Below are 19,972 nucleotides of genomic sequence, written 5' to 3'. Positions count from 1 at the left end.
TACGGGTCAAAGTACACTATATTGAAGAGACTGCGCTTGTGTACAAAAACACAGCATATTGGATAAGGGAAAGTTGACTGTATTGTTCTTAGCACTCGTAAACGTTTTTAGAGCGTATAGCCAAACTATTTTGGATACAGCTTGGTTGTGGTATTGATGGAAATGCTTTTCAAGTAGCTGATTTGTTAATTCTTTAAGTTTTTGGTGATATACCGTATTTCTTAAATTTTCTTCGAAGCCTATTTCTTGTCCACAACAGATACAAAGGCACCTATGATCAATATTACAACTGCTGTGATGTTGTACCAAATTGAGAAGACTTTCACGGGGTGGAGCTCTTAGAATACACTGAGTACACGCTGAAAATCAAGAGGTCCATATTGAACCATAACAAAAGGACCGGATTGGACCAACACACATTTTGTGATGTTCGAACTAGTTGAGCACAAACAGTGCATAGACATATCAAAATAGGCTGACCATAGCATAATACAATAAAAACGGGGCAAATGAAGTCCAAAATTGGGACATGGTTGTAAAAGTCCAATATAACTTTGTATTGTAAAAATTATGTATTTTCAAGTTTAAATTCAATTAATTTCAGTTGTCATTTGGAACTCAAACTTTATACACTTGACTATTCTATGGATTCCTGTGAAATCTCATCAAATAAACAAGTGTAGTTGTCTTAACCCCTCTAACTGCAGCTCCATTTTTTATCACAAAAAATATATAAATCACGATAACTTTTTTGTTTCTCGATATTTTTGCACAAATTTTCAACGAGGTCCAAATAACTCATTGTCGATATTAATCACTCATCATCTGGTTTAAAGATTGGGGGATCAACTTTTACCATTTAACATTTCTTTAACGGCCAGTTTGTTCTAAGTCAACTTATAAAAATGTGGGCTATACATTTTCAGGTAAGTATTCAAAATATTAAAGAGTTTTTTAAGAACTTAGGAAGAATTTTAGAAAAAAGGGTTAAAATATTAAAAACAAAAAGTTATCATTTGATTCTGCTGAAGGAAAAACTTCCCTCTAACGTATTCTAAAAGTTTTTCCTTCTAATTCGTATATTAAATTTAAAATTATTTATCTGTTTGAAAAATAAATCCAAAGCTACTAAAGAAATATATTTGCTCAACGCTTTTATACAGCATTTCTTAGATTTTTCGTTTAAAACATCGTTGTATTATTTAAACGTAACATCCCAATAGATCATTGAAGGCAACTCTTTCGAAATTCACCGCATCAAAATAACGACGCCACCGTGTATTGAGCTCTCGCCGAGCGGTGTCACGAACACATGCGCAAATTTGCTGGTTGAAAATACTGCCACGTGATTTTGCTGGGAACAGCTGATCTTTGTTTATATTTTCCACCAGCAATTTTTAAGTAGTGTTGGTGACATGTACCGTGTATGTACACGAACGCAGAAACCACTATGGGATTTGACATTGTGATAGCGTTGATGTTCTGTCAAACACACAAGACTCCGGTGGCGCTATCTATGTATTCATAGCGGCCGATTTGTTTATTTTAATGTTTGATCCTTTGGGACAAATCCGGCTTTAAAGCATATTTTTATCTGAGAACTTTATTTGATAAAAGGGATGGTACACAAATTATGTCACGCTAAATTTCAACTTTTTTGACTCCTCCCCCCCCCCCCTTTGTCACGTTTTTTGTATGAGTCTTCCAAAAATTTTGTAAGGCTTGTCACGCTTGGCTGGACCCCCTCCCACCCCCCCCCCCCCCCCCTTGGAGCGGGTAATTTGTCCTTGATCCCAAAGTACTGTATTAGAGTAAATAATATTTAACTTCTGGAAAACAAAGCATCATAGGGGAATTTACATATTCTCGACAGTCTAAGCCAATGCCGTGCTTCTTTTGTAATTTTCTCGGACATCAGCAGACAAATTACGTGTTTGTCGATTCAACAACTACAGACTCAATAATAAATAATCAATAAAAGCTTTTTGGAAGCGTTTATACAGCCCTTCCAGCATCTCATGTCAGTGTGTCTATTGTCGGCAGCTTCATCCTATTCGGCAGTTTTCCCATAAGAACTGCAGATAATTGATAAGATCTCTGGCGACATTGTTTGTTCTGTTTGTTCAGTCTGATTCATAGGAATGTTTTCATTGGTGTGATTTAATAGAAAAACACTGTGTATTTTACGTTTGAAATTCGGTTGCCGATAATATTTGAATGGTGCTGAGGCCCCACGTGTTGAGGTTATACATAATTATTCGATCATCTTTTTTTGAGCCCATATTTTTTTTGAAATACGGGACAAATTGAGAATTTTCATAATAACGACGGAACAGACCGTCAAGGTCTTAAAAACGGTACTGTCCTGTTAAATACGGTACGTATGGTCAGCCTACACTGAGGCAAAAATACTTAGGTTTTCCATAAATCAAGACTTATGAACCAGCCAAATTATGGTTTCATTGCACGCTTAAACATTTCGAAAATGGGATCATAAGTTTCATAAGTGAGAGCTTTGAATTCTTTAACAACAATTACTTGAAATAATTATCATTGCAATCGCTAGAAGAACTACTCCGCTTGCGATGTTGGGTAAAACTTAATCGAAAGCAGATCACATGTTATCAAAACATGTCAATTTTTGAGCTTGCCTGGAATAAAAGGCGAACAATTGGGTTTATTCTACGACTGGCGTGAGGTGACAATTGTCGGTGTCGTATAGCGAGGTGACAATTCTCGACTCGAGTGAAGTGACTCTCCATTTGAATTGCACGGCGAGTCACTTCACTCGAGTCGAGAGTTGTCACCTCGCTATACGACACCGACAATTGTCACCTCACGCCAGTCGTAGAATAAACCCAAATGTTATCGATTGATAATTCGAATTTAGATATTATCATTGCGCTATTATTATTATTATTATTACCGAATTTCATTAATTGACTTATGAAATTTATTACTGAAGTTCTTCACCAAAATCATAAGTAAAACTTAAAACTTTTAACAATAATCGTTGTGGCGCCAAATCATAATTATTCCTTACGAAATTATTAAGTTTTTTGCCTCAGTGTATATCAAAACCATATGGTCAGATGAAAGCTTAGCCTTGGGGATTCCATTACACAATAAACCAGAAAGATTGAAGAATTATTGTCCCTTAAAGAAGCTTGGAAATAATTCTAACATACGGTACATTAGAGCACTTCAAAACAACAAACTAATATAAAAATCAAACGAAATTACTAAAAGGCGTCAAATTTATTGTGTTATATCCAAGCCGGAAGGTGAGTAGAAAAACGGTACATACGATCTTTACAGTAGCGCCTGTATTGAGAAATGCTTGAAGGTCCGAATTGGACCAGGTTCCCCTATTATTCCCTGAGAAATTCCTCTAAGAATTTTGTTTCGGATACCTCAAGAATATACCATTGATTTTAACAAGGATAACAATAGAAATTACCCAGGAATTTCTTCAAAGATTCTTTAAGATATTTTTCAAGGAATGCCTAAGTCCTCCATGATTCTATCAGCTGATTCTTCCACCGAATTCCTTAGTAGCAACTGTAGAATTCGGTTGCAGGATTTGTGAAAAAAAAAACCTGGAGGAACTCGTAATATATTATTTGGAAAAAAAATTCGGGGTAATCCCTGAGGAAATAACTGGAGGTTAGAGTGCTCCAGGTTTTCTTGGAGAAATTGCAATCGCTGAAAGAAAAAAAACTAAAGGGATCTTACTATGAGTTTTTCGATGAGACATGTGAGAGGAAATTCCTAAAGAACTTGCTGAAAAGCTGTATTAGCTGTAAAGTCCTTGATATTTTTTTCTTTAGAGCCCGTAGAGTTTTGCACAGGATTCACTGCAATCCTAATGTCGGAAAAAGATACTCTAGAGAGCATTTTGACTAAAATAGATATCATGGAGATCTTCTATTGAAATAAGAGACTATTTAGAGACTTTCATTAAAATAGAGACCGTCCCAACAAACATTAGTTGCTGAATAACAATTTATTCAGCTGAAATATGTTTGAGAGTGGTTGGTTCAACTCTTATTGTGTGAAATTTTTTATTGGGAAGTCTCTAGAAAAAAAAAGACCTGCTACCGGCCCTACAGAAATTTCTTCAAAAGGGCCCCCACATTTGTAAATCCGGCCTAATTACCTAGAACAAACCCTGCTTCTAAAAATATAGCAGAGCAGATATAGGCGATTATAGAGTGATGTTTTCAAAAGTGCATTTCAGCTATGGTGTCGCGATACGAAATGTAACTGCTTTTAGCTACCATATATACAGTATTACGTTTCAAAATGAATGTCACAACATCAAGTACATTCAATATGCAAAATATAAAACCTGTTTAATCACATGGTCACAATGCATATTTCCGATTAATTATCAAATATTTAAGTCGGTTCCTCGTGGTGTCGCGTTACGCTGGAATGTCTCTACCGGCTAAAAAGTTAAACACCAGGTGAAATCGCTCAAAATATTCAAATTTTATCTTCCATGATATGTTGTTTCTCCCGGAGGCTCTCTAGGAATGTGATACGCATCTACGAACAATCATGAACATCTCTCAACAGTTTATTTTAAAACATATTGCTCTATTATCCATTATTGATCATCAATGTGTTGTATTTGACATTCAAATCTAAGATTTTCGTGCGCAAATTTCGACAAACATTGCTGCACCAAAGAGGATGTCCAACGGCTAGGTTTGAATGGCCACCCTACTTAATTTATATCTAGTATTTTTTTTTTCTTCGATTCGCATGTGTCAAATTTTTGTAAGATTCACAACAGTAGAATCTTCTTCAATTTTAAGGAGTGTATTAATGTAATTGTGATGCTGCGTGGTCATGATGATGATGATGTCTTTTCTGCTCTAACTTCTACGGCGACGCCACATGCGGTTTGTTCATTTTAAATAGATAATTGTTCATTTTTGTTTCCTCTCTTCCGCTTAGCCAAGGTAAAATATATATTAATTTACTTACGAAGGTATGAATCTAATAAAAAAAAGGAAATACCTACAGTCACAAAACAAAAAGGGTAATATGTGTAGTCAGCTAATTGCAACTAAAACCTAGCATCTACAATCTACAATCAATAGAGATGAAACTACTCGTTTGTTCTTGTTTTTTAAACATTTTTTTGTGTAATTAGCGTTTATCTTTTTCTGTGGGGTAATTTACCTTAACTTATATTGCAAGAGATTTTTCGAGTGTTTCTAGCATAACGTTTTTTCTTTTCTCTACCCATTAGGGAAAACATAGGAAACTTGTTTTGTTACAACAAAAAAACTGTGAGATAATTAATTTTGCACTTTGATCGATCCGAAAGGGGGTGCTATGCCTAAATCTAACGATTGTTCACATTTATACTTGTAAAATAGCAGCAGATATTAGCGAGTTTTGTTCACTTTCCCGTCAATCCCACCATTCTGCAATTTGTGGGATTGAGACATGTCATTCATATAATGCGTAATGTTTTACAGATCTTCTGCTCGTTGCTATGCGTTATACATGAGTTTAAACCGTAAGATTTTTTAGAGAGATTATGAATTCGTTTTAAGTAGATTTAAAAAACTTTAAACTTACGCAAGAACCTATGTACAAGTCTACTTTCTGCCAAACACGCCTGTTAAGAGAAATGAACTTTTTGAACGTGATGAGACACGTCTACTTTATTACAGTTTCAGGTGTAGAAAAATAATCACATCATATCGTTTTAAGCAAGCTTTAAAATCTACTTTAAACTGATAGGTTTTATCAACTAACAGAGCCATCTACCATCTACAAGCTTCTCACATTTACAACTTGCTGCACTTTCCTGCTGCTGTGTTAATGATAGATTGCTGCTTACTTTCCTGGCATTACGATTCCGGTTGTATCATTTTGATCAATTTTCATTAAAAGAAGTATATATTAAAAAATTAAAAATAATTTTTGGTTCAAAAGTGTTGCTTTCGTTCAGTGTTTAGTGTCTTACGATGCCTGTACCGATTCGTCCGATATGAAGCTATATGAAAGAACCGGTTGACGCTGGCAAAGCTTTTTGCCGCATGCGCCCTAGCTATTCTGCCGAAGGTACCGTGCTGCCACCTTCAGTCTCAACTATATATCAAACCGACAGAGCTTGCATCGATTCGCCCGAAAGCTTTCCACACTGACAAAAATTTTGCTGCTCATTTCACGTTACTACCGTGCTAAAATTAACTCAGGATTCTATTTAGTTATGCGTTTAAACTACGATTAAAATAATAAAAAAGGTTTATCAATTGCCTAACGATAAGAACGAAAAATGCAACATTCGAGAGCCCAAAATATAAGGATAAGGATTGCGAGATTGGGGCGACTTTCTTCCCCAAACTGGAGGGAAGAAAGCGCATTCTTTTAACTATAAAAGCATTCTCCCACCAAGGGAGAACCGTTCCACTAAATTACTAAAAATAAAACAGAGAGTCGTAATACAGACTAATCGAATTAGGAAACTAGTGGCCTTGGAGTCACTAGTGGGGGAAGGCCCAATGCCGCAGAAGATCCGGGTCCTACCGGTTCGTCGCCACCTATCGAAGAACTGGCCGTTTTGGCGGGCGACACAATGGGAGAAGCTACCGAGGTGTGGGATGTGTGGCTGCTGGTGCTTCCGACGGGTGAAGAGGACGCCGACATTGGGACACCGGAGCTGGGGGCCGTCACCAAGAGGCCACCACCCGACGAGGGTGACGACAGAGAAGATTGCAGCTGTTGATGGAGCAGGTGGTGACCTACGCTGGAACCATTCATAGAGCTGCTGTTACCGCGGGATCCGGAATTGAGGGCCGATACGGATGATGGTAGTTTCTGCGCTGACGAGGAGGAGTTGGGCGAAGATGACGAAGCCGGATTGGCGAAAAGGACGCCCTCGTACTGGACGCCGTTGAACTCCATCGATACCACCAGCTGTTGGTCGCCCTTGGAGGCGTCACCTGGGGGAGAAATAGAAAAGACATAGGAGGATTAGTTTGGTTTGATTATAAAAAGGCTTCATATTTTCATTTACAACTGGCCTTAAAATTTTTGCAAAAATTAATATAGTTTCAAAAAAAAAAGGTTCAAAATAACGTTCTGGGGCCTACAAAACAAAGCCATGTAGAAGGTGTCTGGATCGATTCTCCGTCGGTCCACAATAACTTATTAATGGAAATTTCTTTGACTTCTCTGGGCATAAATCATCATCATACTTGCCACACGATAAACGAATGAAAAAATGACAACTTTGGCCAAGAATAATTATTGAAATGCTCTTATAACACTAAGCTTATAAGCAGGCTCGTCCTAGTGGTAATGTAATACTAACAAGAAGAAGACGATCTCTCTAGATTCTCAAATTCTAACTATTAGCTGTTGAATGTGCTGATAAAAATGTTTATTTAAACTTTTTTATATCGTTTTTTCGTAGAAGTATGAATACATTTGTAAGAAAAGTTGTCTCAAGAGGAAGGAGAAGTTTTCTAAAGGAAGCAAGCATTTTGTGAGTGAAGTAGGCAGTTTTTCGTGTATGCAAATGAGAGGATTTTTAAGCTGGAATTATAAGGACTGTTCATTTTATATAGTGGACATCTGCATCTTTTTAATTTATCAATGAAATTTCAATCGGTGCTCTGTACATCGTTGTACAATGTTGTAATAATAAAATATTCTTTAAAATAATTCAATTGCACACAAATATTGAACAACGTTTAGAACGGTCGACTTTTTGAGGTTATAAAAATCAATGATTGTGAGAAATTGGCTGGAAAATTCGACAATCTATATTTTTTATTTTCAAAAAACGCTTGTTCTTTCAAAGCAACATTAATCAGAATAAAGCTGTTCGGTAATCCAATCCGCATGGTTATTAAATTAATTAACTCACCCATAATTTGTCCATCTTCACCACGCGTAATGAGTTAATTAAATTAATCAGAAGCCTGATGGAAAAACCAAACTATTTTTGGAGCAACAATTTTACAGATGTAATAAAATCATTTTTCCCCAATATTTTTGGAGAAAAATATTTTAAATTTGAAGAGAACTGATATGAGTAGTTTTTTTTTTTTTGGTTTAAAGTACGTCAGGAAGTGCTAATATAGTATTAATATCAAAAATAACTTACGGTTTCATAGAGTTACTAAATAAGTCCCCACGTCACATTTAGAGCACAAAAGAAAACCAATTGCTTTATTTTTAGAAGACCTTTCAAAGCACAATGCCAACCATCAATATTGGCAACACTGTTGTAATAAAATCGATTTATTTTCCAGATATATTTCTCATATGTTATTCTGAGAATATCAATTGAAAAATTCAGAGAAAAACGTTTACAATTTGCTGTAGATCGATAAATATGCGTACATGATTTTAAAAGTATGAGGCTTTTTAGTAAAACGTCCATAAACAGTAAAATTTATAGTTAAGACTGCGGTTCAAACTCCCGATTTAGCTCTCGTTTATACAAATATAGTTTTTTAGTAATCTAAACTAGTTTTGAACAAGCTTTTTACTTTTCTGTTTTGCTGGGAGTGAAAGAATGGTGTGATATTCCCTGAGCATAATACGAATGTGAGGTTCGTAGAAATAACAGGTACGTGATCTGCTCATGGTAATTCAAACGTTCTTCAAAACTTTTCAACTGGTGCATTTTGAAACAGCGAGCTTTGTATTTGTAATAAAACACTTTTTTATTGCTCTTTATTTTTGAGTACTTGAGAATCATCAAACTTTTCACTTTTAGAAGGACCCCATTCATTGATTTTAAATAATTTTCATATTTTTCTGCCAAAATTTTGCAAGTGCTTTTCAAAGGAGATTAGTTTACGTTCCATATTGGTGATCTAACGCAAAGCTAAAATGCGTAGATGGCGCTCTTCCAGGATAGGGATTAGTACATCTTAATAAAAAAAATTCTAGTAATAACTTTGAAAGAAAAATCACCACAATAATTTAACAGACAATATTTTTGCAATTTAAGGTACAGGAAATCGTAAATATTGATTTCAAATCTTTCGCAACCTAACCTCAATTTTGATCACCAATTGCTGTAGAGTGTAACATTACAAAATGCAGAGCGGAACTTTGGAGATACATAAAAAAGCGAGCATTTAAGGCTTTTAAAATTTATAACAAAAGGTCAAAAGAACAGAAGACAGAAAACAACTATGAAAACAAAAAGAAAGGACAGCAGATCGACTCTTTTTCTATTCTAAAGAAGGAGAATAATCTAGTCAGACTTGATAATACTCCCCAACATCATCAGAGTTCGGTGACATACTCCAGAGCAGCGTCCTGCCTTTGCCTCTTTGCGAGCGAGCGAAAAAAATGCTAATCAGAGAGGCAACGAAAAATGAGCCAGGAAGATTCAGTACAAAACACAACAGAATAAAATTCCATAAAAAAGAGTGCCATCACAACTCTTCGGGGACTGTCTTGTTAGGGCGAGACACTCAAGAGTTCCTTTGAAGCGTGAGTCGGGCGCGATTCCTACCTGTTCCACAAATAGAAATTCTTGAATTTCAGCAACAAATTTGCATGTAATGAGTAGAGATTTGTTAGAAAAGACGATTTCAATAATTAACTTTTTTAAATTTGCCAAAATAGTCATTTTTAGAGTCGTAAAACATGTAAAAAGTGAGGTTACGAGTCGCCACTGGCGTGAGTATAGGTGAGCATTTTTTTGCACTCTCACTCGAATTGCTTGAGGATCTGTTTTGAAAATTTTGAGTTCAGTTTTTACTCTTCAGAAAAACGGCAAAACCCGAGCAGGTGGAAAAAACTGACCAAGATCATAATTTGTTGCTCTAAAGTAATTACTCACGATCATAATCAGCTATTGAATTGTTGGAGATAAGAGATAAAAGATCAAAATAATATCAATAATTAGTATGGATAAGTATTGAACAATATCTTGTTAAGATACCATAAGATCAAAATAATATCTGGCAAGTTTATAAACAAAAAATTGACAATCAACGTCGAACCTTCGACCTTCAGATCTATACACAGAGATGCTAACCAATCAACCATGACTCACAGTTGGGAGACCAAGGAAATAAGAGCATTATTTTCTTCGCTTTCTGAGACTACTTTTCGCTCCTAGTTGCTGTTGAATGTGTTTTGCTTCATGTCAAAGAAATAATTTTGATCTTGCTTACATATTTTCAGATGTTGAGCTATAATGCTGAGATTTGTAAAATTTTCGAACATCTTTTCAATATCAAATTAAGATATGCGATCATAATTGATTTTGATTTTTCCGTCTGCCCGGGAATCGCGTCATCTTTGCATCGCAGAGGAGTTTCAAAGAATAGGAGACGCACAATTAATTTCGGAGTGGCACGCATGTTAGTTTTTACACTGCATTGAGTTTTTCAGACATTCTCTGTTACCACGGTTCCCTGTTCATAAGAGTTTCTCAGCAAATCCAGTCAAATATATTTATATGGATATTTTCATTTTTCTGGGAGTTACAAACATTACTACTCGTATTACTGTATTTTTTTTTAGATTTTGGTTAGGAATCACATCAGAAACTAATTCAGGTATTTGTCCAGAGAATTCATTTATTGCATCTTTTATAGCCAACTTGAGGAATTTCTCCATAAAATAAGATACCTCCATGAATTCAGAAATTACTCCAGGTACTCTACCATGAATTTCCCCAGAAATACTATTTCACAAATTTCACAAGAAAGTTGTGGAGTCCATCCAATGGTTCTATATTCGATTTAATTGGCTTATGGACGAAAAAGGACAAATAGTCAAAAGACAAAAAGTCGATATTTACTTATTTGGTGCGAAATTGTTCCTTCTTCGAATAAATAATTATGAGGTTTTGTCCCTTTCTATTTGTTCTTCGACCATTTGTCTTTCGATATTCTGTTTTTTCGAACTTTTGTGATAGATTTGATTCTACCAGGATTTCATCCAAGATCTACGTTTAGAACATTTTCAAGAACTCAAACAATAATTTCGCCAGAGAGACTTAGGATTTCCTCCAGAGTCGGTGTGCGGATTTCTTCCAAGATTTCCAACAAGAATTTTTCTAGGGGTACTTTTGGAAATTACTGTATAGATTCCTCCTATGATTTCTCTAGAAAGCCCAAAAGAAATCCTTTGAGTAATTTCTTAAGGAAGTTCTCAAATATTTTTTTCGAGAGTTTTTCAGAGATGTCTCCTGGAAATGATAAAGAGCATTTTTACGACATTTTAGAGAAATCACTGAAAAAATACGGAAAATATCGCTAAAACAAATGTTTGTGTTTTTCCCGTTAGTAACCTGTGATGAAACTTTCCTAGAAATTCCTGATGAACTCTTGAGAAGATCTCTGACAAAATCGCTTACTTCGGAGGAAATTTCGAAGGTTTCGTTTAATTAATTTCTAAGATAGGGAAAGGCGGGGGCCAGATAGCCGTAGCGGTAAACGCGCAGCTATTCAGCAAGACCAAGCTGAGGGTCGTGGGTTCGAATCCCACCGGTCGAGGATCTTTTCGGGTTGGAAATTTTCTCGACTTCCCAGGGCATAGAGTATCTTCGTACCTGCCACACGATATACGCATGCTAAAATGGTCATTGGCACAGTAAGCTCTCAGTTAATAACTGTGGAAGTGCTCATAAGAACACTAAGCTGAGAAGCAGGCTTTGTCCCAGTGGGGACGTAACGCCAGAAAGAAGAAGAAGAAGGGAAAGGCGGGGCAATATAATCATACGGAGCCATATGAGCCACCTTTGTTTTGAGCTTGAAAAACCGATTCTGACCCCGATAATCTTACGACTCTATAAATGATGCTTCAATTAGCCACCACCGTAAAAACCGTGTAAAAATGAGATTTTATATTTAATATATTCACAAAAATGTGAAAATTTGATGTTTTAACGAAAATCTTATAATATTTTGGATACAAAAAAGCTTTTCAAAGTTTTGTCTATTGGATTGTTTTTTTTCACTAGTTTAACTAGTGTAAGTGAGATACAAGCAAGGAAAAATAAAAGTAAGCTTGAAAAATAAATATGGGAAGCGTAGTGAGTTATCAAAATCCAATTGAATGTGAAATAAATAGTGATAATAACAGCTCGAGCCGCATCGACTGCAGCTCAAGCCACATGCACTTCGGCTCAGGTAATCAAACCACTAATATTTCAAACTTGGTATTCTTTTTGACACGGGCAAACACGGACATCAAGCTTATTAAATATTTATATTTTATTGTGTGTTGATATGGTTTTCATTAAAATCAAACGAATTTTACATGCTTTAACACACATGTCCGGATTTCGCAGAGTCCGGATTTAAAGACATCGTTTGCATCAGGTGTCCGGATTTATAGGCAAGACATGCAATAATAATTGAATGATTATCATCTAAAAATCATGTTTTTTACCAAAAAGATCATCACTTTCATGAAGATCTTATATGAAATAATGTTTCGAACAATATTACATTAGGGCTAAAACATCACACTCATATTCGAATTTGAACATTTGTGTCGACTTAAGCGTCCGGGTATTGCATCACGGTATGCATTTTTGAAAATTGTTTGAAAAATTGTATTCTTATGTAAAATAAAAATTGGTTCTGGGGTTCATTTGACGTGTAATATAATAAATCGTACCTTTTATATTTTTCTACGATCAACTTATCACAGAAGAAGAATTTGGTAGTATTAAAATAATTTCAAACCTGTTTTTCCGTTAATAACACGGAAAATAAAAAATATAAAAATTTTATATTTTTTTTAAAGAATCGAAAAAAAATATTTTTTTTATTGTCAAAAATAAAAATAAATCATTGCCTAAAACGTGCTTAAAATGATTCTAAATAACTCAAAATGATATTAAGATCGAATATAAAAATTTGGGTATTAGAGAGTTAAGAAATTTATCGAGAATTTACTTCAAATATTATTCATAAACTCATTGAATTAGCTCGAAATGGCTGGAAAAATGTTTGAGTAATTACCGGTTACATTTATTGTGAAATCCCTGGAAGAACTCCAGACAAATTTTATGTATTACTCCCAGAAAGAATAAACGGTGCGATTCGTGGGATAAACTGTGGGGTAATTTTTGAAGGATGGGTTCTGTAAACGACTGAAGTATTTCTGAATAAGAATGATTTTAGAATGAATTCATGTAAGTTCTTCTTTACAAACTACTGTAGGAATACTTTCATGGTATCTCAGACTAATACCTGGAGAAATCTGTAGGAGAGTTTCTTGAACAATCTTTCTAGGAAATCCGGTAAAAGTTTCTGGTACAATTTTCGGAGTTCTTCTACTATTAGACTGCTGAAGGATTTCCCGAAGAAAATTTTGAAGGAATTATTGAAGAAATTTCAAGACGAATTCCTGAGAGAATTGCTAGAGGAATCTTTGTTACAATTTCTAGAGGAATCCCTAGAGGGGTCTTTGTACGTATTCCTGAAGATATTCTCGATAAATCTCTTGAAGAATTCTTTAAGCTTTTCCATGAATATGAGCACCTATGGAATAGTCACGTAGTAATCTTTGGAGCCTCAAGAATTTACAACAAGATTAATTGTAATACGAAAAAAAGAAAAAAGCGGCTTTAGTTACTGTTTTACGTAATGAAAAATAATTCTAAGACCTTTGTTCGTCTTCGTTCATGTTATTGAAATAAGTGCTGGTGCTTCCGAAGAATGTATAGATTATTTTTAAACGCATTGGGACCAATTTGGTTCAGAATATGGTGCGGACCGCACTCCTCTAGGTACGCAACTGCACGGAATGTTGAAAAATTTCGAGGTAAATTTCTTGAGTCGACTATATTAAGGAATTCATGGACGAGTTTCTAATAGATGACCAATAATTTCTAGAATAATTTTGGTGCAATTACTGAGATAAACCGTAGATGAATTTATGTGATGGAATTCATACAAAAACGACTAGAGAAATAACTGAAAAAAATCGGCGTACGAACTTCTGGATGAATTCTTGTTGAGATTCCAGAAAAAATATTTAATGTATTTCTTCACAAAATCTCAAATAAAATGCAATGTTTTTGTCCTTTGGGGATTTTTGGAAGAATTCCTGTAAGAATCTTTTGAAGATCTGCTAGAGTGAAATCCGTTGAAAATTGAAATCTGTGGAATAATTTCAAAAGGAAATAAGGAAAAAGAAATAAAATGTGGAAATTCCTGGTTAAGTATTCCCAGTGTCGTAGCGTGCGGTTGGCCAGATTGGACCCCGCCAAAGGTGTCAGCCTTCAGGCGGATTTTTTTAGATACATATATAATTAGTAAGAGCATTAAATGAATTCACATTTTCTCAAATAAACTATCTTGGGCAGCATACAAATGATAGATTGAAACAATTTGTTGCTCGATTTTAACAAAATATGTTGGAAGCATTTCAAATGGCGATTATACCAACTACTACTTAAAACAATAGGACCCACAAGATTATTGGTAGGATTCTAAAAATATGTAGTAGAAAATCTAGTACTGACAACCTCTATACTGCCCATATTCGTATAACAGTCCCATGTATATAGGAAATACTATACAACATGGGAGTTTTGGTGCAAATATGGGAAGTAAAATCTTCTCTTCAAAAGTATGCATTTCATCAAAACAAACAGAGTTTATGGATTGTAAAATAAAAGTCCCCATCGATTTCATTCCTTATTTTATTGGCAATTTATTTAAAACATCTTCAAAAACCTTCAGGCAAGAGATCGGATTTAAAAAAAGATTTTAGACATTTGGTATGCTTTCTTGCAGAAGTCTTACCAATAATTCAATGTTATAGTATGTTTTAGTATTACTTGAGTTTTATCATGACCCTTTTCGAGACTTTTGATGGAGTCCGGAAATGAAACATTCCATGACCGAAGACAGCCCAAATTGAGGAACATGCAAAAAAGGTATGTAATTTTTTGTATCTTTTTATGGACGATGTTTTGTTGGAGATTACTGATGTATATTTAGAAGATGGTTCAAATAAATTCACCATTTATTAACATTTAACATATTAACATTTTGTCAAACATCAAAACAATATCAACAATAAATATAACCAAGCCACTCACCTCGACTGATCAGCTTGAACTGCATGCCCATGATTCCGTTGGTCACCGCGCTCGCGGTGCAAGCTTCCTGTTGCGCCGACCCCGCTCGAATCGGATGTTCATTGCTGCTGCCGCTGCTTGTGTTGTTACTGAACCCATTGTCCAACCCGGCACCGCTCAGTCTGTCTCCGTTCTGACGGCTCTGTTCCTGTTCCTGTTGTCGCTGTTCCTGCTGCTGTTTCTGGAGTTCCCGTTCCCGCTGCAGCTGTTCGCGCTCTCTTTCGCGTTGCAACTGTTGCGCTTGCTGTTGCTGCTGGTGGTGAAGCAGCTGTTCCCTCTGGAGTTGCTCCAGCTGTAGTTGCTGTTGGCGTTTTAGTTTGTCCGCACTGTCGCACCGTTCCCGCTCCAGGAGGCTGAGGTTCAGACTGGCTAAGTGGTTTACCTGGGCCTGTTCGCGTTCTCTTTGGGCCGCGGCCAGGGCTGCAGCGTGTTCGGTGATTCTGTTCAAAGCCAACGGGTGGTGGGCTTCCTCGGTCATGGACATGTCCTCGTCTTCCTCTTCTTCCTCCTCGTCGTGGATGTCGTCCTCGTGGTGGCGAAGTCCGTTTTCTCCGCGTAGATTGATTGGGGTTCCGTCGGAGCGAGCATCGTCTTCATCGTGCGAGGATAGGTTCAGCTTCTGGGGACTGAGGGAGCGACCGTGGAGTTGTGGGTGCTGTTGCTGTTGTTGGAGTTGGGCAGCGGCGGCCACGGCTGCGATTGTGTTGTTGTTGCTGCGTTTGGCCGGTGGAATTCCGCTGTGGTAGTCCCGGGCCGAGGGACGATCCGAAGTGAAGTCCATCGGGTGATCGCGCTCGCGCTTGATCGACATGTGGTGCGGTGGGGACTCGGCCAGATTCAGCGCTTCCCTATTGTAATGGAAGAGACTTTGGGTGAGAAGGTGTGATTAAAATTGCTTGACATGATTCAGGGGGTAGAGTGGCCCAATCTTAGGTTTAAGATAAATTAAAATTTGTTAATTTGAACCTACTACAGCTATTGTGGAAGTTTGAGTAAAATCTCCTATCTTAAACTGAAACAAACCGCAATTTTTTTTTTGTTAAGAAACAAAAAAGTCATGCCTGAGATATCTAAAGTATACAAACTTCAAGCTCGTTTAGCCCCCTTCGAGTTTCGCAGTAGCTTCTGGGCGTCCAAATGAGCAAATTAGGGGGCTGTAACTTAAGATTTTCGTAGTTTGATCATTATGGGCCACCCTATTGAGGACGCTATTTCATAGGGCCAAAATTCTTACCTCTGCATCTCCGGCGGACTGGTGTTCAACGAGTTCGGTGGGCTGGTGTTGTTGTTGTACATGTTCCAGAGCGCGACGCGAGACATTTCCAGCGCATTCAGGGCATCCCGCGGGGTCATTTGCTGTTCCGGACTCTGTTCGCGTTTCATCTCCTTGGGCTGGAACAGTTTGATGTAGTCGAGCATTCGCTGCTCGAACTCGGCCGGCAGAATGTTGGGGATCTGGCCCACGTTCGGTGCCCCCAGGAGACGGTGGTGCTGCTGCTGATTGACGTGGGTAACCAGCGACAGGGGCGACATCTGCTGGATGCCCTGTGGAATGGGCGACCGTTGAACCGATGGCTGCTTGAAGCGAGAGGGAATGGAAGAGGAAACCGATGCTTGTTGTGAGTATAAAATGCATGCACACGATCGTCGTCTAAGCAAAAACATGAGATCAATTTGCAGTTTTATTGCCTGTTTGTTTAGCCAACACTGGGCCGAGCGTTTATTAATGAATGAGTGAATGAAAATATGAATAATCAAGCAAGCGATCGAAGCGCACCAGGCGAGATATGGCACGATCATCGGAGGCAAGGAACGCTGCACTATGGGACCATTGCAGAAAAAAGACGATCAGAACCCCAAGGCAGTACCAAAACCGGACAAAAATCCTGCAGAAGCTTCAAGCTATCATTCAATCAGCTTGTTTTCCTCCATCAGTAAACTTTTTGGAAAGGCCATTTTGAACAGAATGATGGTCAACATCAACGAAAATTTAATTTTTGCCAATAAACATTCGGATTTCGACATGGACATAAGATCAATCACCAACTTTTACGTGTAACAAATTTGATACGTTCCAACAAATCTGAAGGCTATTCTACTGGTCTTGCTCTTCTAGACATACCCAGACAACCAGAAATCGCATGAAAGTTCACGTTACAACTCGTTTATTCATACTAATTACATCAAACCCGCAAAACACCGTGGATAAACTCGTCAGATTGATGAGCTTCCTCGCATAAAACACTTCTTTTATGAGTTCATTTGTACATTTTGTTTCGTGTCGTACACTCGTACAAAGTAAGTCGAATCAATTCGTAGCAGCTGTCAAATCATCATTTGTTATCATAAGCTAAGTCGCATAAGATCACAGGTTAGTTCTGTAGAATATTTATACACTCGCATTGTATGTTATTATTCATCACATAGACATAGAAAAAGCATTCAACAGTGTTTGGTATGAAGACTTGATTATAAAATTAAAAAACTTTAATTTTCCAACAAACATTGTTAAAATAATCCAAAGTTATCTGTCAAATCGTACACTTTAGGATAATTATCAGAACTCCAAGTCTGAAACACTTCCTAAAAGAGCTGGTGTTTCTGAAGGCAGCATTTTGGTACGAATATTATACAATCTTTTCTCATCTGACTTACCTGACTTATCTCAGGGTGTCAAAAATCTTTGTTTTCGGATGACACAGGTTTCTCCGCCAAAGGACGGAGCCTGCGTGTCATCTGTCATTATGGGTAAACGCATAATTGTCCCATGTGAATAGGAAATCCAGATTCTCCTAATGCTTCCAAAACTCAACTAATAATATTCCCACATAAACCAGAAGCTCTTTATTTGAAACCTTCAAGTAGACATGTTGTCACGATGAGAGAGGTTCCAATAAATTGGTCAGATGAAGTTAAGTATCCAGGGCTCATGCTAGATAAGAATTTAACTTTCAAAAATCACAATAAAGGCATACAAGCCAAATGTAACAAATATATAAAATATCTGTATCTACTAATTAACAGAACATCAGATTTTTTAAAAAGAATATTTTATATATGAAAATTCAGAAATTTTGACCGTTTTTTCAGAAAAGATCCCTTTGTTCTGTCTGGCAGCCTGGACCCAGGTTCTCCAAGGAAGAATTGGAAACAGGAGAAACGTTGCGCATAAATCAATTGGCAAATGAGTTTGGTTTGTATGATCGCAGTACTGCAGTGATTCTCAACTAGTATACTAGGATTATAATCCAATGAAATCTTACCGAATCAAACTGTCCATAGCTGGAGCGTCGTCCCTCGCGTCGATTCCCATCGATGGCGGCCTGCAGTTCGGCCGGAGTGCTCAGGTTCTTCTTCTCGCACTCGTAGGGATAGAGATATTTCATGTACCTGCAAGGGAAAAGAAAACACATTGTAAAACATTATCGACGAAAGGGTCTTCTAGGGTAGGTACAACTCGCAACGAAACAGTTCTAATTGATAAAACAAACACGGTCCTCCGATGTTGACCCGAGAAAGTCCGTCTGGAATCGGAGAAACCCGGCCGGCGAGAAAAGCGGCATTTATTTCTCCTCATTCATTTTCATAAATAATTAATCTTCTTCGCAGAGGTGCTGCATTTTCGTCCCGCCCCGTCGCGTCATTCCGTTTTGCTCCGATCGGATGAGTGCAAATGCAGTTGGCTGCTGGTTTGTTCCTTGGCAGGGTTGCCAGGTTATTTACAAGCACAGCCAGACTTTTAGTTGAGAAAAAGACAAAAACACTAACTGCTCATTTTGCAAGACTTTTTAAGTCCAGCAAGAACATATTCAATACGTCTTATAGTTTGATTTGACGTACTGACTAAAGATTGGATTCGGAAAAAAATACGACACTTTGGTTTGGGTGTAACTTTTTCTCGCGTGGGTAATCATTAATGGCATTTTGGTTAATACTTGTTTAGAGTGTTATGTTTATGTGTGCAAAATTTTATCGCGATCCGTCAAGTAGTTTTCAAGATGCATTCGAAACAAGAGAGCTACGCCAGCAAATCTTGGGCGAGATGATCGATAATCCTGGTCAGTCGCACAGATGGATCGGGAAAAAGCTTGAAATCCACCATTCCACCGTGTTCCGCGTTGTGAAAATGTTCCAAGAGACGAAGACCATCGAGCGGCGCGCTAAAAGCGGCCAAAAGCCGCAAACGGAATACCCAGCGAAGACTCGGAAGATAAGACAGTAGACAGTACTTTAAGAATAATCCGAACCTTTCCACCCGAGACGTGGCCAAAAAGTATAATTCGTCGAAGTGGTTCGTCCAGCAGACCATGAAGCGGGCTGGGCTACGTATTGTTAAGGTCAGGAATGTGCCAAACCGGACTGACAAGCAAAACACAGTGGCCAAATTGTGTGCGTGGAAGCTGTACCGTGAGTGGCTGGTCAAGGCAAGCTGTTTCGTCATGGACGACGACACATACATCCAGGTGGACACCAAACAAATCCCCATCCTCGAGTTTTTTGTCGGAATGTCCCGCATGGAGGTTCCGGAAAAGTTCCAGAAGAGAAAGATTGACAAATTCGCAAAGAAGTGCCTATTGTGGCAAGCAATCTGCGAGTGCGGACAGTACAGCAAGCCGTTCGTTACAACCGGTACCACAAACGGGCAGATTTATCGAGAGGAATGCATGTAGAAACGCTTACTACCCTTCTTCCGCTCTCACCGTGGTCCCACGCTGTTCTGGCCGGATCTCGCTCCATGCCATTACGCCAAGCCTGTAATGGATTGGTACGAAGCGAAGGGCGTTAATATGGTCTCGAAGAAACCGAACCCGCCAAATACACCAGAACTTCGTCCGATCGTAAAGAAGTTGAAGAAAAGCGAAAAAA

The 19,972-nt window shown here is 37.6% G+C and overlaps 1 protein-coding gene across 7 annotated transcripts in view; it reads right to left on the bottom strand.

Annotated features, from left to right (window-relative positions):
• Nucleotides 1–4,581: 4,581 nt before the first annotated feature.
• Nucleotides 4,582–19,972, bottom strand: part of LOC5573660 (protein dead ringer) — a 489,443-nt gene continuing 474,052 nt past the window's right edge. For 5 of the 7 annotated variants that reach the window (XM_021841653.1, XM_021841647.1, XM_021841651.1 and 2 more), the window contains 4 exons: nt 18,370–18,496; nt 16,341–16,684; nt 15,068–15,972; nt 4,582–6,968 (listed from right to left, as the gene is read on the bottom strand). In XM_021841653.1, coding sequence (XP_021697345.1) covers nt 6,484–6,968; nt 15,068–15,972; nt 16,341–16,684; nt 18,370–18,496 — 1,861 coding nt within the window. In that variant the 3' untranslated portion in view covers nt 4,582–6,483. The remainder of the gene's footprint in view (nt 6,969–15,067; nt 15,973–16,340; nt 16,685–18,369; nt 18,497–19,972) is intronic. The other 2 variants (XM_021841652.1, XM_021841650.1) reach the window with 2 other exon arrangements.

The sequence above is a fragment of the Aedes aegypti genome, chromosome 2 (genome assembly GCF_002204515.2).
Source record: "Aedes aegypti strain LVP_AGWG chromosome 2, AaegL5.0 Primary Assembly, whole genome shotgun sequence".
Classification (NCBI taxonomy): domain Eukaryota; kingdom Metazoa; phylum Arthropoda; class Insecta; order Diptera; family Culicidae; genus Aedes; species Aedes aegypti.
Note: the sequence above shows the minus strand (reverse complement) of the source record. Positions and strands in the feature narration are given on the sequence as shown.